This window comes from Rhipicephalus microplus, chromosome 5 (genome assembly GCF_043290135.1).
Source record: "Rhipicephalus microplus isolate Deutch F79 chromosome 5, USDA_Rmic, whole genome shotgun sequence".
In the NCBI taxonomy this organism is placed as follows: domain Eukaryota; kingdom Metazoa; phylum Arthropoda; class Arachnida; order Ixodida; family Ixodidae; genus Rhipicephalus; species Rhipicephalus microplus.
In genome coordinates, this window is record NC_134704.1 from 63,393,614 (window position 1) to 63,417,494 (window position 23,881).

At 47.1% G+C, this 23,881-nt stretch overlaps 1 protein-coding gene across 1 annotated transcript; it reads left to right on the plus strand.

Annotated features, from left to right (window-relative positions):
• Positions 1–3,591: 3,591 nt before the first annotated feature.
• Positions 3,592–20,131, plus strand: LOC142817494 (uncharacterized). Its single transcript, XM_075894510.1, has 11 exons — positions 3,592–3,799; positions 6,792–7,018; positions 7,612–7,758; positions 9,625–9,748; positions 11,238–11,572; positions 13,663–13,792; positions 14,257–14,385; positions 15,652–15,839; positions 16,842–16,935; positions 17,769–18,108; positions 19,555–20,131. The coding sequence occupies exons 1-11, from the start codon at positions 3,775–3,777 to the stop codon at positions 19,817–19,819; spliced, it is 2,004 nt and encodes a 667-aa protein (XP_075750625.1). The 5' UTR covers positions 3,592–3,774; the 3' UTR covers positions 19,820–20,131.
• The last annotated feature ends 3,750 nt before the right edge of the window (positions 20,132–23,881 follow it).

Sequence of the window (23,881 nt, forward strand, 5' to 3'; positions counted from 1 at the left end):
GCAATGGGACCGAGTATCTGAGGGAACACGAAATATACGTGACGACTAAAGGTAACAGGAATGCAGCAGTCATGAAAAATAGGGCACTGTGGAATTACAATAGGTATGATGTTGTGAGAGGAATATGGAAAGGGGTCATGGTTCCTGGGCTGACGTTCGGCAATGCGGTCTTGTGCATGAGATCAGAAGTTCAAGCAAGATTAGAAATTAAGCAACGTGGAATAGGTAGGCTTGCTTTAGGAGCTCACGGGAATACACCAAATTAGGGAGTACAAGGTGATATGGGATGGACATCATTTGAGGGCAGGGAAGCTAGCAGCAAGATAAAACTTGAGAAACGATTGAGAGAAATGGGGGAAGAGCGTTGGGCTAGGAAGGTTTTCAGCTACTTGTACATGAAGAATGTCGATACAAAATGGAGGAAGCGAACCAGGAAGTTGGCTGGTAAATACTTAGAAAACAGCAGGTGGCCAAACCAAAAAGAACTATCGGATAAGAAGAAAGTGAAGGAAACGGAGACTGACATGTGGAGAATGGGCATGATTAAGAAGTCCGCACTAGAGATCTATCGAACTTTTAAGCAGGAAATTGCCAAGGAAAGGATCTATGATAATACTCGGGGTAGTTCTCTACTGTTTGAGGCCAGGACGGGAGTACTGCGAACCAAGACATATCGGGCCAAATACGAAGTGGTAGACACAGTATGCAGTGCGTGTGGAGAGGAAGAAGAAACTGCTGTTCTGTAAAGGGCTTCACCCTATAGTTCAGGATGATGGCGCAGAGTTTTTCAAAGCACTGGGGTTTAGGGACCGGGAGGGCAAAATAAACTTTAAGCGGGTAGACTTAACCAGAAAGAGGTTATCTGATTGGTGGCTAAAGTCAAGACACGAGTGAAAATTAAACTCTTCACTGCAAAGTACGAATCCTCAAACTCACTTTTTAAGGAAAAATAAATAAATATAGTTTTTGGTTCATTAGGTATGACGGCTTGGTGGCGCTAGCCACCGCCCGTTCTAAAGGGTACAGCCATATCCATCCATCCATCCATCCATCCATCCATCCATCCATCCATCCATCCATCCATCCATCCATCCATCCATCCATCCATCCATCCATCCATCCATCCATCCATCCATCCATCCATCCATCCATCCATCCATCCATGCAAACTGCAGTTGGGTGACGATATACTGTAGATATACACATTCTGTGTCATCATCGCCATTTCGCGTCTAGTTTCTTAGATAGCGCTGTCCCACAGAGATGTTTACAATATGGCGGTTGCATGAATGGACACTAGATGGCACTAGAGGTGCCGCTGCTTTCCGATTGGCTGCTGCATGGGGCTTCGCGGGAACGCCCTTTATCTCGCATTCTCCTGGATTGTCGCCGTACGTGCCGGATGGCGAGCGCGGCGGTGGGCGGATTCCGAGACGGCGTGCGTGAAGGACGCCTGTTGGAAACGGGCTCAACGAAAAGCGGACCCGGAATGCGAGAGCGGGAAGCGGCGAGGTTCTCGGAGGATTCACGGTATAACCGAAAAACTTCCGGAGCTTCACCTACCTCACCATCATCCGCTCCGTGGAGATGCTGGAGCTTTCAAAGACGAAGTTCTTAAAGCCGTGGGTCTGTCCGAGCATGTCTTTTTGTGACCGGTTCATAATGACCTAGAGTAATGACTCACTCAGCAGGTTGCGCTAGTGTGAGTGACAGACAGACGCATGGACGGACGGGCGCATGAACGGACGGACGCATGGACGGGCGTATGGACGAACGCACGGACGGATGGACCTCGTTGCCAATGACTGCATTGTCCAGCACATGGTTTTCAAATATGCACCCAGATGTACCCATGTGCAACCTACCACGATCCGAGGGACGTGCATAGACTTATTCAAACTGCAGCTAGTACAATAACCTATCTTGCTTCATTTCATGGACGATAAAGCCGTAATAATGAAGAGACCTCGCAATCCAGCTGCCATGACAACAAAGAAATGAAAAAATAAGCAAACGAAGAAACGAAACAACAAAAGAACAAGAACAAAATAAAAGGGTGTTTGTATAATATACGCACAGTCTTACGTTTTTTCTCATGATTTAATGGGCTAACTTTTCACGGGAGAGTCATGGCTTACCGATGATCTCCCCCTCTCTAGCTTCGCCCAATTATCATCATTCATTTTGTGCATATGGTGCGATTTCTTCATCTACAGACTCATGGCCGATCTGTCAGAGTGCGTTGAACCGATTTCACCCTGTTGTTGTTGTTGTTGTTGTTGTTTCCCTGTGCAAATGGCTCGTATCCAAAGAAGGGGATTGGCCGATTATAAGGTGAATTTTCCCTAAACTTTCAGCATTGCGTCATTCCTACAATTTTTTTTTGTAACTTAATTTTGATTTGAAATACCGATATCAAATTTGCAGAAAAAGAAGAAGAAAAATAGTGAGACAGCAATTTAGCAAGAAAATCGTTTAGTCGCAGCGATGTATTCTTGAACGGTGAATAAAACATCCCTGTGGCTGAAACCCAGTGTAGAGGCTCCAAATGAAAGAAGATCAGGTTGTGATAGTTGCAAGCCCAGTCTTTGAAGAGGTGGTGCTATAGTATGCTTTGCCTGAATAAATCGAAACGGCGACAATGTAATAAAAAATGACTGATCGTTTCCTTTTGATTACATACAGTAAATGCGCATAGGGGAATTCAATATGCCTGATCTATGCAAGTAAAAATTGAGGAAGGTAACGCGGCAACGAAATTTCGTGATGACAACTTCCATCATCCTTGAATTAGTCAGTTCACTGCGCCAGGAAAATAACAAGTGTTTTTACTCTGGAGAAGCCGTCAGTGCAGGGTCAGATAAATTTTGCCTGATTTTAAGTGTGCGAAATCGAGCCACCATAATGTATACTGTATGAGGGAAAATAGGAATAATTGGTGTCGAAAGGGATTCCTTCGCAAGAGAATCAGCTATTTCGTTTAACAACAAACCTTTGTGCCCTGGTGTCCAGATTGAATGAATACTTCGGAGATGACAGGGGATCAACGATTTAAAAAGTTTCACTATAGGTGAGTGACCAGATGCGGACAGAGAATATTTATTGATTGATTTGTGGGGTTTAACGTCCCAAAACCACCATATGATTATGAGAGACGCCGTAGTGGAGGGCTCCGGAAATTTTGACCACCTAAGGGTTCTTTAACGTGCACCCAAATCTGAGCACACGGGCCTACAACATTTCCGCCTCCATCGGAAATGCAGCCGCCGCAGCCGGGATTTGAACCCGCGACCTGCGGGTCAGCAGCCGAGTACCTTAGCCACTAGACCACCGCGGCGGGGCTGCGGACAGAGAAGAGCACACTGATAATGAATCAGTTATGACTGCTACGACTGGACTGGAAATATTTACCTTTCGCAAAGCTAACATTATTGCCATGAATTCAGCCAGAAAGACAGGAAGAAAGTCCGGTAAGCGAAGTGAAAAAGCCCATAAAGTGACGACGACGAATCCGCGTGCACTTGATGATGATGATGAACCTTCAGCTTTGCTGGCACTCGCGTGCACTTCGTCGTCTTTCGAACTCACGGGCCTCGCGCTGGCGCGTGTTCCTGCTTGCCGAAGCCTGAGAGACGACGCTCTACTGAGGTTCTCCGAACATCGAGGCGCAAGCCAGCTAGTAATCGTCTCCGCTAGAAGCCAACAGCGAGGTCTTGTCGCCAGAACTTCAATCCAGGGACCTGCCGTTCGACCCGCCGAGAGGCCCGAAGCTCTATGAAGCAGGCTGGGATGAACACACGTGAGTTGGCGTACACGAATAACTGGACGGGGTTCCATGACGTTTGACTGGGGCGAGCAATTACTCGGAGTGAAAATAATTGCTGAAGGGCAAAGGCATGCCTCCTACAATGTGGTGGGTGCGACTGCCATCTTAGTAGAGGCGCGGCAAAGCGTTACCGTTCGGCGAAGAAAAAAATAGCATTCTGTCTCGCAAGACTGCCGAGTTTAATAGGTTTAGGGCAGCCGACGCAAGGCTTTGCGTTCGCGTTGTGCATGCGTCGTACGCTCGTCTATTCCGGGATTCCACTGAGTGCCGAACGCTATGGCAACTTTCTCCAGGCAGGCGATGCTCAACGTGTCATGGCGTAAACGGTTTCCTTTGAAAGCGTCAAAGTGTATTAGAGAGCAAGTCACCAGTACTCACCTCAATTTGTTGCTTTCACCGAGAATATCAGTTTACGAATAACCTACCAGTTATATTAACAGATCAACGCCATTTATTTTTGAAGGTACCCCCAGAACAGACCGTTTCCTGATTTTTTTTTCTCGGGGGAAGAAAGGGGGGGGGGGGCAAGCACTGGCCTCACCTTTGTCGGTAAGGCATTGCGACAGCTTCCACTTTAAATTTTAATGTGATAGCCTTCGATGGCTCATGTTCACGTCCATCTATCCATCCCTCTACTGTGCCAGCTGTGGTCCCTCCCCTTCTCACTCTCTCAGCCGTAACGTTATGGCACAGCGTCTCGTTGCAGCGTTTGAGTGAGTCGAATAAACGGTTGAATGCGGCCAAATGGCTCCCAGGGACACGCGCCTCTCCCGAACACTATATCTCAGTAATCCCGAAGCCGCCCATGTTGACGGCACGCGTTCTGCTATTAAATACTATATGGTGTCTTGATGCGCCCGCCGCCGCTCAGGGTGCTGCCACCTTTTGTACTGCTCCATCAGCCATTGTAGTTCCTTCAGCGTCTTCGCCAAGCTGTAAAGCTCACATTCCGGCTTTCTTCGGCATATTTTGCCTAGATGTTAAGTTCGTCAGGGCTACAATCATTCGGGTTAAGCTAGTGGTCTACTGTGAGCCAGAACGAAACCAGCATGCAGCAATGGCGGCAACCGCAGATGTCTTCACTTCGAGCGGAGGAGCGGGCATCGAGGCACTCTATTGGAGACGATAGTCTTTCTTGGGAAACTTCGACGCAAAATTTTGGTCTGTCTGTCGACTTCTCTATCACCCTAAACAGTCTGCTTATCTCTTTGCCTTTTATTGTTAGCCTCTAATGCTAAAATCCAACCACATTTGCAACACCCACCAATATTGATCTGGTTTCTGCGTTCATAACTGTGCGTATTATCGATTAGAAAGCAAATGTTGCGCATATTTGAGGCCGCGTCAATACTCTGTGGCGTGCTTCTTTAAACTATAAATGTCATACATAAGTAATTCTAAGCAACGTAGCGTTTATTACGCTAAGCTGACAAATGCACGAAAAGGTGGGTGTTTTCTCACTTTTCTGCGCTTTGTTAAGAGTGAACTGACATTCTAGTACACTCTAGCTTTGCTAAGACGATACGGTGGTGGCACCTACCCGGTACGCGCATCGAGACACTCTTGATTCAGTGCCTTCAGAATCCCATTCAAAGATTTTCTCTCGCACTGTACATGAAATGAATGTTTTATTCACTCTCTAGACGGAAGACTGTCGTGATTCGATGATATTTGCAGTGAAACGCGCAGATACGGGGCCAATATTTTTGGCTGTGTTCCAATTCTAGACATCATCGACACACTACGCTGATAGCTTATAGAAGACCATACCGAACCGACGTTTTCCGAGAAATTGAACGCGTCTATGTGGCGTGTACGTGACGAGACGCCACTTCACGTCGAGGATAGAAAGCTAAGACAAACAAACGTAACTGATATCTCTTTTGGCTGATTTCGGGTTCAGATCTACAAAAACTTGAACGCTACTCACGCTGGGCGTCTGAAAAAGCGTCTGCTCGTGTGCAAACGATCATAACGGCGATATCCGAGCTATATGAGCACTTCGCAGAGCCGCCATCTTGTTTGGATGGCAAAGTAGCGTGCACAGTTTTTGTCTACGATGCCTTCTTCTTGAAGCTCTCTGTTTTGCCCGCTACATGAGAACTGGATTGGGACTTAAGATGGCCGCTGTCGGCTGCTGACCCGCAGGGCGCGGGTTCGAATCCCGGCTGCGGCGGCTGCATTTCCGATGGAGGCGGAAATGCTGTAGGCCCGTGTACTCAGATTTGGGTGCACGTTAAAGAACCCCAGGTGGTCGAAATTTCCGGAGCCCTCCACTACGGCGTCTCTCATAATCATATAGTGGTTTTGGGACGTTAAACCCCACATATCAATCAATCAAGATGGCCGCTGTGCAGTTAGCTCTGTATTTAGCCGTCTACGGTGAGTATTGGAACACACACTGTAACCTATAGCGTCGCGCCAAGCGTGCCCACTTCTGGAAGACGAAAAGGCGCGCATCGCTTTCTCTTCTGACCAACCCCGACTAAACGGGTGCAGGCTCTTGTCGAACGCACTTTAGAATTCAAAAAGTGTTCTTCGATTTTTCCTTTAATGTCATCTTGATGTCTACTATGCGATCGGTCGGAGGTTCTATCTTGACAACTACTTAATTAAGCCACCTCGTCACATTCGCCATCTTGTAAAGTCTGATTGGTCCAGAACTCTGTGATGGGCTTAGAATGAATGCCGCTATCACGACATTGTATCCTACAACGCAGGGGCGCAGCCGGCAGTGTTCTCAAGGCTTGTTCGCATAGCGTAAATGGAAAACACGGTGGATATGCGCCACAAAGCGGATATGTGCCAAGCAGCTCCTAGCATAACATAACCATGCATGGTATAGAATCGAATAGCATAGCAAGAATCTGGCAAATAAAGTGAGGAGGAATGAAAGAAGGGGAGAATGAGAGAGGGGGGATTCGTGGAACGGCGGGTGTGTGAAGCTCTGACCATGTACCTGCAGCCACGTTGGTGGACGAAGAGGACGACTCCTCGGACGACGACTCCTCGGTGGCCAGCTTGCCATTCGACAACGGAGGCTTTCTGGACAGTTTCCGCTCCATGGACGGTGCTGCCGGCGATGGTCAGCAATTGTCGTCAGCTGCTGTCTCAGCTGCTGCGGAGGGTCATCCCATCTTCCCGGAAGCGGCAGCAACTGCAGCAACGGAATTTACAACTCCGCCGGATGAGGTACAAAAAAATTTGGAGGAACCTTGTGGAAATTTTGTTAGCCCGCGAAAGGTTGCGATTGGACGTGTGTGCGGCGGCAATAAGCTTTGTAGCGACGTCTCGTTGCGCTTAGAGCACTGGCAAAGCGTAAGAATTTAGCTTTAGGTGACGTCAGCCTAAGAAGAGTAGAGCTGCATGGACGATTATCGAAACAGACTTGATAGGCTTATCGATCATGGACACTTTTCCACGATAATCATCCGCGCAGGTCTACTCGTCTTACGCTTACGTCACCCAAAACGTCATTTACCTAATAGGTGTGGCCGCGGTGGTTTCACCTGATCATTTCAGAAGCGACCTTTTTACACGACCCTTTGCATTCAGAAACACATGATAACGAGCAGAACACTGAACCAGAAGAGGGACTTGATAAGCATGTAGATTGGTGTAGTTGGTATGAATCTATGTTCGCTGGTCTCGTTCCTTATTTCTTTTTGTCCCTGTGTAGCTTTACTTCACGCCTCCACCAAACGCATAAGATGGAGGGAGGAATAGATGGATGGATTGATGGATGGACGCGTAATTTTTAGTTTACGTACATTTTTTTTACGCAGCCCACCGACCTCAGCATGGCAGGTCCGTCGATGAGCAGCGGAGTGCAGCATGGCTACCATTTGCGGTGGCGCATACCACGGCCTCCAAACGCGTTCATGCTGTTCGCACAGGAGAAGAGGCGATCGGTGGCTGCGGAGAACCCTAACGTACGTGCAGTTCCCTTTATATTTGTCAGAGTGTTTCCTTTCTGCATAAACAAGGATTCCACAAGAAGTTTCCTTTCTACATAAATAAAAAGAAACAAAAAAACACCCACATATGGTGAGCGTTTGAGCTTGACGCATTCGTGAGGTTCATCTAGAAGTTGGGAATACCGCTACAGCCATTTAGACATAACTCGAAATTTTTAAGTCTTTTCAACTGTTTGCTTCGTTTTGATTGCTGTTATACCTCGCTTCTTAGCAATGCTGAATGGCGTAGTTGCCGATTACGCGGGAAACAGCTATACAAAGCTCCAACGTGCAGCACGAACAGTAGCAACCACGTTATTGATACATCGTGCCGCAAGTTAATTCGATGGTACCAAAAAAGTGCTAAAGGTGAGAGGGGAGGCCACCTACACATGCCAGCTTTATACTGATCGCAGTAGGGTCGCATTATCACTGGGCTGCTTAGCTGGCCGCTCTTATCAACAACACGTGACGCTATTGCATACATGACAGCGGCAACTTTTTATTCATGTAGCATTTGTTTTGTAGGGGTAACACCTTGTATATACTTTAGTGCACGACTCGCGGATTAGAACACCAGATTTAGCGCTAAACAATTAACTTAATTTTCGTTTCCATCACATTCCATTCGCGTCGTAGTTTCGACGCAAACGATTAAATCTCTGCTAACATTACCTTTGAAGGACTCGTTCGTAGCGATGTGACGGGTTATCCGAGCATTCGCGCATGTCACGGTGTCGCTACGATAAAACCGTTGATGCGACGTTTTAGTGCTTGGGCACTGTACTCGCTTTCATATTTTTTTTGCCTTTGTAATGGACAACGAAAGAGCTTAAAGGTTAACTGAAGAGAAGCACTGAATCGATTTAAATTTATAAATTGTAATGGGAGAACGCTAACGTCGTCGTAAATCTCATCATCATAAATTTGATACTAGCGCAGAAAATTAAGGTTAACGTTTCGTTCTTGAATTTAGTGCCGGAATTTCAACGCATGACGTCACGAACTTTAATGTACTATTTTAGCGCCATTGGTTCTACAAAATTTTCTCAAACTTGTCTAGTTAAACTTATGATCTCCTTAGAGGACAATCTATACTTCATTTTTAATGATTGGGATATACGTAGACTCATGTAGGCACCGTCAAAATATGTGACGTCATGGCGAATGGTATGGAAACTTCAAGGTGGAAAGTTTGAGTCATCGTCTATCAGACTTTTAGGTATACAGTAAAAGTGAAACACTCGGATATTAAGTTTAACCTTATTGAAGAGACTCGGGGTAAATCCCGAGCTAATGTGAAGCTCCCGTTAATACACTGTGTGACCATATGTTTACAATCTGAGTGCGTTTTTACGTGTGGTTTCATGTTTTTTATTGTTATAATATCGTCGTTTCTGCACGTGAAACCCCATAAAATATATTGTACAGTGTCAATTTTTATAAACAGGAACACGGGAGCACATGGCCCGCATGCTCCGGCGGCTGCTGGCAGCGCGTTCAAGCGGACGCGATAGCAACCACCCTTTCTTTTCGCGTCACCTCGCGGCGACCAAAAGAACCATTCGTTCTTGATATAGAACTGGCGGCAAGATTGCGGCCCCTCCCCCTTCGAGACGATTACGCGAGAGCAGGTGATCGCCTTGAAGTGGGAGGGGTTGCAAGCTTGCCGTTCTATATCAGCAACGAATGGTTGTTTTGCTCGCCGCTAGATGACGCGAAAAGAGAGTGGTTGCTATCGCTCCCGCTTGAACGCGCTGCCAGCAGCCGCCGGAGCGCGCGGGACACGCCTCGCCCTGTTCCCTTTCATAAAAGTTGACACTGTACGCGTCATCTGCGCAGGAGAACAACCAGCACGTGAGCACCCGACTGGGAAAATTGTGGCGCTCGCTCAGCGCGGCCGACAGAGAGCCTTACCAGCGCAAGGCGGCCGAAGCAGCGGCAATCCACCGAAGAAAATACCCCGGTATAATTTAAATTCGAAGCATTCATTTGCGTACTGCAGGCACTTTTAGCGTCTATTTACGTACTTATCAAGCCACCTACGCCTGGATGCTCTCGTGATCACCCCCTTAACTTGGGGTGTACCGAAATTGGTATGAAAGGGTAAGGTGGTTTGACGAATTTGACTCGCTGATCAAGGTGGACGATTGGGCGAGTTGGTGATTCATGATCGTTGACTCGCTGGTCATAGCATGAATAATGTCACAATCCCAACGCGTACGTCGTCACTTGCCGCCAGACAGTGGCACATACCTGCGGGTGGGTGGCGGTTATGCGCCACAAGTGATCGACAGTTATGAACCCAGGAACAATGACAACCGACATTGGTAATTTAAATGTAAGAGTGTCTATCTATCTATCTATCAATCTATCTATCTATCGATCTATCTATCTATCGATCTATCTATCTATCTATCGATCGATCTATCTATCGATCTATCTATCTATCTATCTATCTATCTATCTATCTATCTATCTATCTATCTATCTATCTATCTATCTATCTATCTATCTATCTATCTATCTATCTATCTATCTATCTATCTATCTATCTATCTATCTATCTATCTATCTATCTAAAGTTAAAACCTAAATGTGAAAGGCGATCACAAAGAGTACATAGAACGAAAATCGTGTCACTCAGTCAAAGGCGTCTTTCGAAATCCCTGCTTTGTGTTTCTCGCCAGTATAATCCTGCCCACCGTCGTCTGGGCGGTAATTTGACGCTACTAAAGCATTCCACCTAAGCGCAACAAGGTTTTTTTAACGGGCTAGCTGGTCATACTGTGAGTTATCATTATCCATCAAAGCAAGCCTCTTCGCCAAGCGAGCGTTGTTGTATGGAATGTCAGTCAAATACCGTTTCCGTTGGACAGCAGCGATTGCGTGAAGCGTCAAGACTCGTTCACACCTACGTCTAGCGCCGGTCGCGCGATAAAAATAATCGAAAAGCAACTGGTTGCAAATAGTTCTAAAACGACCGCTTCGGTCGCATGGTAACTGTTTTGGCTCATCCGCTCGGTGCTCGATTTTTCAGTCTGACGGCGTCGGTCGCATAACTCTAAGCCAATCACATGAGCATTACATCAGCTTACTTTACTGGCAGTGCGAGCTACACGCACATATGAAGGCTTTATGTCAGAAGTCGTGAATTCTGTGTGAAGACGATGCGTATAGGTCACACTCGGGCGTGAACAACGATGGCCTTGAACCACTTTTCGTCACCACTCGCAAATAGTTGCAGGTGTGAACGAGCCTTTTACGGCCATGTAGCATCACTGACCATCACGCGGGTTTCGTAACGCTGATTTAAAGACCTTGAGTGCCGCGCCGATTCGTAGGCACACTTTCAATGCGGGCCCATGCAGTCTCGTTTCTAAATCATGTCACTTAGGTGACGCGAATCGCTGGAACCGCGTATAGCGAGATAACCTGCGTTCGTGAATGCGCAGACTACGTCTACAACCCGCGCGAGGCACGCCGACTCAAGGAGATGCAGGCGCGCATTGTCAAGTCGATTGCTGGCAAATTGAAGGAAAGCCCTTCGGCAGACCCAGCCGAGCTGGAAGCACCGAGCACGTCTGCGTCCCAGCGTCCAAGTACCCCGGAATTCCAGCAGCTACCACCGCCTCCGCAGTCGCCTCCCCCGCTGCCGCACCGGCTCAGGCGGCGGGAAAGTGCTACCCGGGCCAGCACTCTGCCCGACGGTCTGACAACGCCAACGGGCAGGCCGACGGCTGCCGTGGCAGCCACCGCATCGGCTCGTCTGGCTGCATGGCCATACTGCGTGAGTTCGTTTGTATACAGACGTGTCAATAATGTTCGCGCTGCCTCGTTAACTTCGGAGTCAAAGACGGTGTTTTAAAAGCGAAAGAAAAAACAAGAGGAAACAGCGCGGTCTTCGCGCGATATATGATTGCTAATGAAAACGCCATTGATCGGAACGAAATTCATACAATAAAATCAACATTGTTGTTACTGCAGCGGAAAACTAATGTAAACTTACCCAAGCTAACAGTAAGCAACATCGCGGCTTATGCAGTAACACCAGATATTAGTAGAATAATTTGGTCAAAAATTGGCATGTTTCCTCATAGAACGGTAGGGAGAATTATTATTATTACTGTTGTTGTCGTCGTTGTCGTTGTCGTCGTTGTCGTCGTCGTCGTCGTCGTCGTCGTCGTCGTCGTCGTCGTTGTTGTTGTTGTTGTTGTTGTTGTTGTTGTTGTTGTTGTTGTTGTTGTTGTTGTTGTTGTTGTTGTTGTTGTTGTTGGCAACAGCAGCAGGAGTAGTAGCGGTAGAATGAGACAGTTCAATCAGCCTTTCACTCATCAGACCGCAGTAACGTATAGCTAGATTAAATTATTTAGGTGGCCACTGAGTTCTTAATGTACAAGAGATCTTTCTCACCAGAAAAACTGAATGAACCGCATTCATTCATTTCTCTTGCAGCCGAGTAAGGTAACAGCGCGTAAATCCGAAAAAGTGAAGGGGAATTGGCAAATAATTTTTATTCTTAAATCTTCTTCGCGATTTGTGAGCCGACTTCAATGGTGATACACTCAGCATCCAGATTGGACGGAAACTAGTATTGCTAACAATTTAGCGTTGAGACAACTGCAAACAGCACGTCAAGCCTGCTTCATCTTAATAAGCCTCATACTGCGGAGAAGCCAGATTGCAGCAACGCTTAGCAGCGCTTGGTCTTCACTGTCCTGCACACTTCGAGTCAGTGTGAACGTGAAAGCACACCGCGACCAGAACCGAGAACACGTGTGTGGTGCATGACTCTATCCTATTGTTTTCGCGTCTTTATCTGTTCGTTCCTGACTATAGGCTTGCGTAAAAAAGAGCTGAGGAGAAATATTAGGGAGGAAGGGGAGGTGTCCTATAGCTTTACTCTGTCGTCCCTGTCCCCGCTCTTGGTCAAGGTATAAAAATGTAGCTTTCAAAAATAGATTTTTTATCGTTAATGATGGTCGGGTACCACTGACGTTGCTTACCCAAAGTGGTTAATTTCCCCCCCCCCCCCCCCCCCCCTGTGTAAACCGGGGCCCCGAATACAGGCCGTTGAGCGAACCACATCATCGTTGCATTTACGTAATGTAGCGAAGCCTTGAAACTTATTAATGAGTTTCACTCTCGAGGGCCTTCCAGTGGATTATCTCCAAAAAAAAAAGACGCCGCTCGTGCTGAGAGTCCGTGCCTTGCTGTGACTGTCTCCATCACGCATTATCGTTGACTGCCGGCTAATAAACGTCTTAGGAATAATAATATATAGCGTTTGAAGTCCTAAAGCCACGATATATGATTATGACAGACGCCGTAAGGGAGGGCTCCGGAAATTTCGACCATTTGGTGTTCTTTGCCGCGTGCACCGAAATAGCACAATACACGGGTCTATACCATTTCACCTCGACTGAAATGCGACCGCCACGGCCGGAATTGAACCCGCGACCTGCGGGTCAGCGGCCGAGCACCTTAACCACTGCTCCAACGTGGCGGACTCGCTTCATTTAGATGTTTGCATCTAATGCGAAACTTTCTTTTCTCGTATTTGACAAAACAATGAAACAAGGAAGGACGGCGGCGAAGATGCGGTGAAACGGCGGTGAAGTGTCCTTCCCCCCTGTGCCATGGAGAAACAGGGCACACGCTTATACACCCAGCTGTCCTTACTTTGACTAGGTTAGGTTAGGTTAGGTTAGGTTGGGTTAGGTTGGGTTAGGTTAGGTTAGGTTAGGTTGGGTCAGGTTAGGTTAGGTTGGGTTAGGTTAGGTTAGGTTGAAACTGTCCGACTACATCTATTGATTGATTGATTGATTGATTGATTGATTGATTGATTGATTGATTGATTGATCCCGTGGTCATATTCAGCGATTATCGAGAGCTCTGCCACGGCCACTGCGTCGGTTTGGTGCTGCCACCTCCCATCAGCCGCCGACCACTTACCCACTGAACCAGCGGAACCCGCTGGTAGCCTGCAGCAGAGACTGCGCCGCTGTGCGTAAGTATTCACAACCATTCGCTGTACGTTCGAAATTTGGTGCGGTAGCGTCGCATAGAACAGCTTACCATTGCATTGCTGGTCAAGATCTTTCTTAGGATTAAGACGAAGGTAAGCGATTGGATCTTATTTTTTCGAAGTGGAACATTGTTTAGACATCACAGTGTTTGACAGGTTATGAAGTTCAGATAAGTAAAACAAAAAAATGCTAACCGATAGCAAGGTTCGATTTTCGACTTTGTTGGTGTGGCATGTGTATGCTTAAAAGTGGAACGTGTATGACCGAATGTAACAAGAAAGAACATGCACACGTTATTGTGTTCCTTCTTGCCCCGCCCAGTCATTTAGGCCAACACATTGTGCGCCTGGCATTGAAAATCCTGCTGTGTCTACTTGCGTTGGCCATATATTTCTTTTTACATTGAATACACGAGCTCAAATATGATTTTCCGACGTCTCTTCAGCTCATACGCAAGTGAACGGCCCTGGACTACGACAGGTCTTCGATGAGAGCGCCAGACCGATCGGATGGCTCTTCGACCCAATTCCCCCGGCCGCTGCTGCTCACATGACAGTCGGAGTAGCCGCAGCGCGTTAGTATACCTTAATGTTATGACACTGCAATTACGACTGTGATGTCTAACTTTATTGCCATTCGCTCGTTTTAATCCTAACGTACCCTCTCTCACCATGCCAAGTGCAGGGTTTGCCAACTGGAGGTCGCTCCCGCCTATGTCCTTCTTTCACGTTTTCTTTCTTTCTATCTTTCTTTCTTTCTTCACGGAAAGAAATTGTGTTGAAATGATAATACTGAATTTTCGGCGTGAATTCGCATTACATAACATGTGCCAATTACTGTTTAAAATATGCAAGGTATAATATGGCGTTTATAATGAAAAAAAAAAAACGTACCGCAAGGCAGGCATACAGATGTGCGAATGACGTCCCCCAAGAAACACTGTCACAGATGGGTGGGGCAAGCTAACGTATAACATTTTTTTTTCAAACCTTTGAATAAAACTTTTTTCTCATAAATATTTGAAGAAAAGGAAGACACACGTCGAAAAATACAGTGTTCTTCACGTTTCAGCCGGGCGGCATTCTGAGCAAGCCCCCGGCCGAAACGAAAAAACATTGTGTTTTTTAACGCGTGTCTTCTTTTTATTCATATTTTCTGTCGGCGTACAATAAGTTAGTCGCTGGTCTGCATATATATATATATATATATATATATATATATATATATATATATATATATATATATATATATATATATATATATATATATATATATATATGAGATCTAACAGACAGTAATGCCAATGAATGTACAGGGGAAGTTACTAGAACCAATGGAATGTAAATAAGAAGAAAGAAGAAAGAAAAGTGGATGAAAAAATAACCACATCGAACGCGTTATTCGAAGGTCGTAGGTTCGATTCCTGCTCACGGCTGGTTATTTTTTCATCCACTTTTCTTTCTTCTTTCTTCTTATTTACATTCCATTGGTTCTAATAACTTCCGCTGTACATTCCTTGGCATTACTGTCTGTTAGATCTCATTAATATTGTGTTAAAACACGGAAAAACGAGCCCTTAGGTATACACTTCTTTCCCTTAATATATATATATATATATATATATATATATATATATATATATATATATATATATATATATATATATATATATATATATATATATACACTCTGCTTTATGTATGTTAACACCCACTCAGTTTTTCCTTTGAAGCGGCCTTCAGCATACAGGGTTCACCATTTACTGCCCACTGGCAGCAGTCAAGCATGCTGCCTCGTGGTTGAAGCACGCGACTATAGAACTATGTCGTCCACGACGCAGCGGTGCTGTGCTGGCCGGTCATCGCGGCGGCCGGACCTCCAGCTCCGCCACTGCCCTTTCTGCTGCCCGCGGCCATGGCTCCCACGGTGGCCGGACCCCACTTCGCCTGGCCAGGTCCACAGATGCAACCCCCCAGGCCGGAAGCAGCAGCCGGACCTGGCTCGATGCAGTTCTTCCACATGATGCAGGCGAGCTCTTTTACTCCAGGCTGCTATTGCGCGTGCTCGACTGACCCCCGGCCGTTACAACAATATCACATCATTCCAAAACTCCGTCTATCGACGATCACTCCCGGCAGTAAATATACCTTGAATTTTTAAACGGGTACTGACGCCAATCTTATAAGCTTAGTTTACACCGTCGCACGAATCTCCCGCATAAATGGAGATGGCTTCCGAGCAAGTGTGAAGCTAAGAGGTTGCTAATAACATTTTTATTTTGAATTAAAGTCACAATTTGCATGGAACACTTACTGGCATCGACGCTAGTGTCATTATACTACAGTATACCAATTCTGATGACGTCAAACGCTCGTTTAGCGCGTTGTGATGACATCAGCTTGCACGTGATGACATCAGCTTGCACGCGCATAAGTCGTGATTTCTCGAGCGAGTGCGTCACGAGAAGCTCACGTCGCGTCGTAACTTCACCGAGGTTTTTAATATATGCTGTAATAATTCAGGGCGCACTCAAGTTTACTAATGCAAATAATGTCTCCAACCATTTTAGATGCGTATCGCTATACAGATACAAAGCCATTGTGAAGCCGGGAAGCAAATATCGCAATTGCCTGATTTTTGGAGTACGTTGGCCACATGTCTTGGCACCCTGTGTAATTGTTAACTTTTTAGTGCTGTAGAATTGGTATAAAGGTAGGAAAACTGCACTGGGAGACTGCGGGACTCAAAGGAAACTATAGGCGCATTAATGTGGTTGAGAAATTTGCAGCTGCATGTCTAAACCAACTTCAGGATTGATTGGATGTCGACGAGTGTGGTGTCCGTCCATGTATGGATATAAATTCACGACCATGATTACAAATACGATTGTGATAACGTGAGCGCTGTACAGGTCATGATTTCTGACAGCCTAATCATCTGTGAAACCATCATAAAGCATGACGCCTTTCTTACCATACTACAAGCGATTTGCAGTGCGCAAGTTTACATATGGCGCCCTTCCCTGAGCAGCACGAGCAGCAGGGGAACAACGCCAATTCCACCAGGAGCGCACCGACCGGAACTGCGATTCCGTTCTTGGCCAGTCGCCAACAGCGAAATTCAGGTGAGACAATGGCGAGGTGAGCTTTTGCGTGGCTTACCTCTTTGTAATTGATTTGCATTGCACGCGCTACTCCTTCCTCCTTGCGAAGTCGTCAGAGCTCTTCACGGCACTCTGGTGGTTATGATGCTCGACTGCTAATCCGTAAACTTGAGAGTGGGGGTCGAGTCGAGCTCGCATTGGCCGCATTTCGACTGAGCCGAAATGCGAGATGGCCCGTGTGGGTAGATTTAGGGGCGCGTTGAAGACCGTTAGATGTCTAAAATTTCCGGAGCCCTTCACTGTGGCGTAGCTTATAATTATATCGTGGTTCTCGGATGAAAAAAAGATAAACCAATAAGTGATTGCAATGAGGTCGTTGAAAGAGGAACATGGCTGGAGTGACGAGTTCCGACAAGACTTGCCGTGCTTAGGCACGGCCGGTCTAGACGGCACCTGCGCGCTCGCTTCTTACGGCCTTTGCATCGGGTGTAGCACCTGCCTCTCGCCGCTGCTTTAAGGGGGGCGCTGCGACCCTGACCCTCCTTCGCTGCTCCGTGCAGCGCGCGCAACGCTGGGAACACCGTAAGGCACGTAAGGAACGATTTCGACCATCTGGTGTACTTGTGTCCTCCTGCACTAACGTGGCACACTACACGGGTCCCTACCATTTCACCTCCACCGAAACATGAACACCGCGGCTGGGATCTAACCCGCATCCTCCGTGTCAGCAGCCGAGTATGATGACCACTGATAGACCATGCCGGACTTCATGGCAGGGTTTAATGAGCATGTGGCCTCGGGGCACTGAATTCGGATGCGTCAAGCAACGAGTGACGCATGCGGACCTCTTTCAGGCTCACGTCGGAGCTCCGCTCAAGCTGCCACTTCCAGCCTTGCGGAAGCAACGCTGTGGCCGCCGGCGACGGCCCAGGCCACGCAGCACCAGGACGTGGGCGGCTCCTTCCAGCCGAGCGAATTCGCGGCCTCCCACGAGATGACCGGCCCCTCCATCCCCTGTCCCTACTCCACGGAAGGTTGCTGCACGGGTGCGGGTGCGCAGCCCTGCAGCGCGTTGCTCGGCCCATACTCGGGCCACGGAGGCGGCCCCATCTTGCCGGGAACGCCGACGTCACTCCAGGAGCCCGCAACCAGCGGCTCAAACCAACCACCACGTGGCGGGCCCGCTGTTGACCGGTCAGTTTTCTTTACATTACCCTGTCTTTATTGTCACCCGGAGTGCGGCGTCTGCGCATTTCCTGCTTTCTTGACTTTGAAATTGAGCTTGAATTAAGACATGAAGAGAAGCAAAAGAGCTTGAAAAGATGAGGACAAATTGTACGCAAAATGGGTGCTGAAAGAAATGAAGTGCCTACTAGTGTGGCGGAGGATTAGGCGGTGTGATGAGATCGAGAACGTTGAAGGCATGCCCTGGGATTTACTGGCACAGGACAAGGTTAATTAAATATACATGAAACAAGCCCGCACTGAAAATAATGATGATCCATTGAAATTGCAAGTCGTCCCCCATGCTCTTCATTCCCTCCACGTGTTCGAAGAAAAAAGAAGAACCTTTCGCTTCATTTATCCTCTAGCCTATAGCAGCTGCTAAGGAAATCACGGAAACTGGCTATAGGAAATTGTCGTTAAAACAAATCAACCAATACAGGTGACGGATCACCCTTGGTTGTCTTATGAAAATATGTTGGGGAGGGGGCGTTATAAAGCTGCTTCTAAGTATCTGGAAACAATTTACCTGATAAAATGAGGACATTCGATGACTTTCACTTAAAAGAATAAGATACAGCCAATAGCAGCAGTACTGCAAAGAACACGCTCGATAATATCGTCGCTCTCGCACTTAGTGTGCCTATTATGCGCGAAATAAATCATCTCAGTGTGGTACTAGGTTAAACCTTGTGGGGTCTCGAAGTGGAGAGCGCACCCCTACAAACCTCAGCCTTCATACTTCCCAAAGATGTGCACAGACACACCTCACAATGCAATGATTGTCAAAAAAAAAAAAAACAGAGGACACTTGACTTCTACCTTTGAGAGTAGATCGCGATAGCGTCATAGAGTCTCATGTGCATAACCTTCTGAACTGCTAACCTTCTTCGATTCTCAGTGGGTGCCTTAAGGGAACGAATGACTGTGCGCGGCTGTTTCAAAAATATGTCGTTGAATGCCTACGCGTCAGTATACATGGTAACAGGCGAACCATTCGCAGCTGTTCACTTTGTTGGTGGTTCGGCTGCTGTTGGTGATTGACTGTGTCCGAGCGTTTCGTAATGGGTCGGCCTTTAAAACGCCCACTCGTTGCGCGATTAACATATTTAGGCACATGGCGTGATTCTACAATTCTTCCACGCAATATATGATACGTTAACTCGTTTCATCCACGTGACATCGTGTACGTTCTATTTTTTTTTTTTCGAAACAGTTTCAACATATCCCGTGGCTCTGTGGCAGAAGGCCTGCTTGCTACGCAAACGGTCGGGGTTTGATCTACGTATCCCTCAGATCAAGAATTCTTTATTAAATTTATCTATATCTTTCTCGATTTTTTGGTCTCGCACAAGATGATTTCCCGCTCACCGCCAATGAACTAGAATAACTGCCCACCTCCTTGGCCACTCGCAGGTACCGCCCTCGGCCCATGGTGCAGCACCAGCAAACCGTACAGCAACAGCAGCACACAGTTGGACAGCAGCCGCAGCGTTCTCCGCTGAACCTGTCCGGTTGGGGGCAGCCATCGTGGCAAGGGGGGCCCTTCGATACCGACGTCGGCCTTGCCGTGCAGATGAGGATTGGCCGATCAGCAGCTCAGTCGCAGCAGCCGCACTCATCCACGCCAACATTCTCGAGTGCACCCGAAAGCACGTGGCAGTTTCGTCGTCCATCGTAGCCGCATAATATGCAGGAGCAAAAAAAAAGGGGGGGGGGGGGGGTATGAGGCACCTCGAATATCCAGGCGTCTATGACACACAGTCGCGGAAGTTGTAAGCGATGTCTTTCAGTCTGGGTGCTCCCAGTTTCAACCCTTTGTTTGCGGCTCCACCTGCCGGTTGTTAATGCGTGCAGCGATGCGCTGAAAATAAAGCTGAGAAAATGCCCATGATTCTTGCAGCGTGACGTCCAAATTGTCTCGAGAAAAATGTGATACGTATTCGTCAAACAAGGTTTGTCGCTAGCGCCCGCGTTTCCGCAACGCATCTTTATCAGTACCGCAACCGTTTTCTTTATATAGTAGCGTATTTATGACCGTCTAACTCTCAACATGCGTGCCGAAAATAAGATTTGCTGCTCATAATAAACACTGCGTGCCTGGGTCAAGTGGTGGCCACAGCGTGAATGCTTGCCCGACGACTCTTCAAGACGTCATATTCGCTGGAACTTTCATTTTCTCCGTTTTTATTTAGGGGTGGTAAGCAGTGGCGTCGCCAAACGAGTGGCCCATTTGGCCCGTGCCCCCCACCCCCCTCCTGAAAAAAAGTTCTGCCCTCGCCCCCCCGGTGGTAAGCGATGGTGTAACAAGAAATCTTGGTCTGTAGTGTGTGCTCGGGGTTCGGGACGGGCTGGCCCTCAACAGGTGCCACGTGTACATGCTGCAACGCGCGATGGACAAAGATCCGGGGGTCGTGTTATGCTCGCAGTTGGAACGCACCCGTATGGCGCAGCAAGCCAACCTCCACCATATGACCATTGCATGCAGGCAGGGGGTGGCGCCAGGATTTTAAAATATACCTGCTTATAGACTGCCGTGTCTTAAACATAAGGGCGATCATCTGGGCTGTGAATTCGATGTTTTCTTGTTTTTGTATATTGCTATGTGAATTAATAACGCAATGAAACATCACATGCTCCAGCTGGTCGTTTTCGTATGCGTCAACATGGAGGCACTGAAACCCCTCAGTAACATGGTCTGTAGACCACGGCCGCTCGATCTTCACCGCCCGGCTCAGCCACTAGGCCGAGAGAGGGCGATACCACGCCTTCATCTATTTGAGATATATTAAGGGAACTTACGATTGTGTGACTCAAGAAGACTTGTGGGGAGTACTGGACACACTAGATGTGGAAGATGGAATAACTAATCTTCTAAAGTATATGTATAAAAGTAACAAGGTAGTGATCAAATGGGAATAACAGGTATCTGAACATATAGAGATACAACGCTGGCTTCGACAGGGATGTCCATTGTCATCTATGTTATTTTTGCTGTATCTCCAGGGACTAGAAGCCAAATTAGAGGGGAGTCGACTCGGCTTTAGCCTCTTTTTTGCCAAGCAAGGAGAACACATTGAACAGTCATTACCAGCATTGATGTATGCAGATGATATAATATTAATAGCCGACCAGGAAGATCTGCGGGGATTCATAGACATCTGTGGTAATGAAAGAGATAGCTTAAATTTGAAGTTCAGCACGGAAAAACGGCAATCATGATTTTTAATGATAACAAAGCAAGTGAGCATAAGATACAGGAAGTGTCGCTAGAAATAGTGGATAAATACAAACACTTGGGCGTATGGATAAATAACGGGGCTGAGCACCTAAGGGAGCACGAGAGATACGTAATGACTAAAGGTAACACGAATGCAGCTGTAATAAAAAATAGGGGACTGTGGAACTACAGTAGGTATGAAGTTGTGAGAGGGACTTGGAAAGGTTTAATGATCCCGAGTTTTACGTTCGGCAATGCCGTCTTGTGCATGAAACCAGAGGTTCAAGCAAGATTGGGAATTAAAAAAACGTGGCATAGGTAGACTTGCTTTGGGAGCACACGGAAATACCCCAAATCATGGGGTACAGGGTGACATGGGATGGACATCGTTTGAGTGCAGGGAAGCTAGCAGCAAGATACAATTTTAGGAGCGATTGAGAAAAATAGGAGAGGAGCATTGGGCTAGGAAAGTTTTCAGCTACTTGCACATGAAGAATGTTGGTACTAAATGAAGGAAGCAAACTCTAAAATGGTCAAGCAAGTATTTAGACAACAGCAGAATACTAAGCCGAAAGAAAACACTGGTTAAGAAGAAGGTGAAGAAAACAGGGGAGCATGTGGGAGATTGGAATGCTTACGAAGTCATCACTGGAGACCTACCAAACTTTCAAGCAGGAAACTGAAAAATAAAAGATCTACGATAATTTTCGGAGTAGTTCTCTGCTGTTGGAGGCCTGAACGGGAGTATTGCGGACCAAGACGTACCGAGCCAAATACAAAGGCACAGACACAGTGCATGTGAAGAGGAGGAGGAAACGGCTGAAAATGCTCTGTAAAAAGCTCCACCCATTAGTTCAAGACAATGACTTGGAATTTTTCAAAGCATTGTGGTTTAGGGACAGTGAAGGCAAACTAGACTGTAAACGGGTAGAATTAACCAGAAGGAGGCTAACTGATTGGCGGCTACTATCAAGGCGCGAGTGAAATTCAATATTTAAGCGCATAGTGATAGTACTTAACTTAATGGCTAGATGGCGTGAGCCACCACTCGATCTAAAGGGCACAGCCGGATCCATCCATCCATCCATCCATCCATCCATCCATCCATCCATCCATCCGTCCGTCCGTCCTTCCGTCCATCCATCCATCCATCCGTCCATGCATCCATCCATCCATCCATCCATCCATCCATCCATCCGTCCGTCCGTCCGTCCGTCCGTCCGTCCGTCCGTCCGTCCGTCCATCCATCCATCCATCCATCCATCCATCCATCCATCCATCCATCCATCCATCCATCCATCCATCCATCCATCCATGGCAGTTCTAGAAATGGTAGTATATAGGTGTTCTGTGGTTCTAGAGTGCAGCGGCGCGCGCTTCTTCCACACTCTCATGCAGCATACACAGCAGTCGAAAGGAGGAGTTGCTCGAAGTACTTCCAGCTGACCGGTTGTGCTTGTGCCGCCCGTGACCTCCGATGCCAGCGTAGTTCTCGCCGAATGGTTCGCCCTCCGCGACCTCCTGACGCCGTGAAACTCTCGTCGTGTGGTGCCCCGTTCTTCTTCGAGCGGCTTTCAAATATCCTATCTGCTTCTTTAGCTGTCACTTGCCTGTCTCATCTCTTTTTTAACTACGTCTTTCCTATATTCTTTTATGTTCCCTTTCCTCCCATACCCTACAAGGCAACAAACCGTGCTCCCGTGGGCTGCAGAAAATAATGCCCTTTTTCTTTCCAAGGAACCACGCATTCAAGTCGAAAAGGCTCCGTCTTGGAGAAGGTCTTTTACTCCATGGACGCTGCTGAGGCGGCTCGCTGAGAATGACAGTGCTCGCTCGCGTGAGAACGGTCGCGCTGAAGAAGAGCAGATACCACGCCTTAGCTATGCGAGCAAAGGATGAACGACTACGTCAATTGATCAATACTACCCCAGGAAAACGAGACGCAGCAGTCAAAATGGCAACACGTACCATGGGAATCAATGTCATGCGGAGAGAAAGTACCTGGTGTAAGTTGTGTAGCTCGTTTCGCAGATATTTCGGCATCAGCGTGGGTGTCATTGAATTTTCGTGACTGGAAAATCATGATTTTTGCGTGACCAAAAAATCTGGAATTATGCAAATGAATTAAACAAAAAAAAGTTCTTGGTTGAAGTGGAAATCGAACCCGGGTCGACTGCATACAAAGCTGGTGTTCTATACCACAACCACGCCTCTTTTTTTTTCATGGTATTTAATAAAGTACTTGCGCAATAAATACAAAATCAAGCGAACAAAAGTACAATCAAATCGCCAAAGTAAGCGCTCAAGCGTTACTCATAAACACTAAATGGCTAACACAGCGTGAGTTCTTAATATGAAATGTTCTTCACATCGTGTTATACAAACAAAAAAGGGGTGAGGTCAAACAGTTCTCTAAGACGGAGTACCAGTCCGGTCGAAAGTCTAGCTCGTAGTAAATGTTTTTTAGGTGGATAGCCATTTGAATGAAGTGTGCGCTTGAAGAGTTGGTGGGCTCTGCATTGC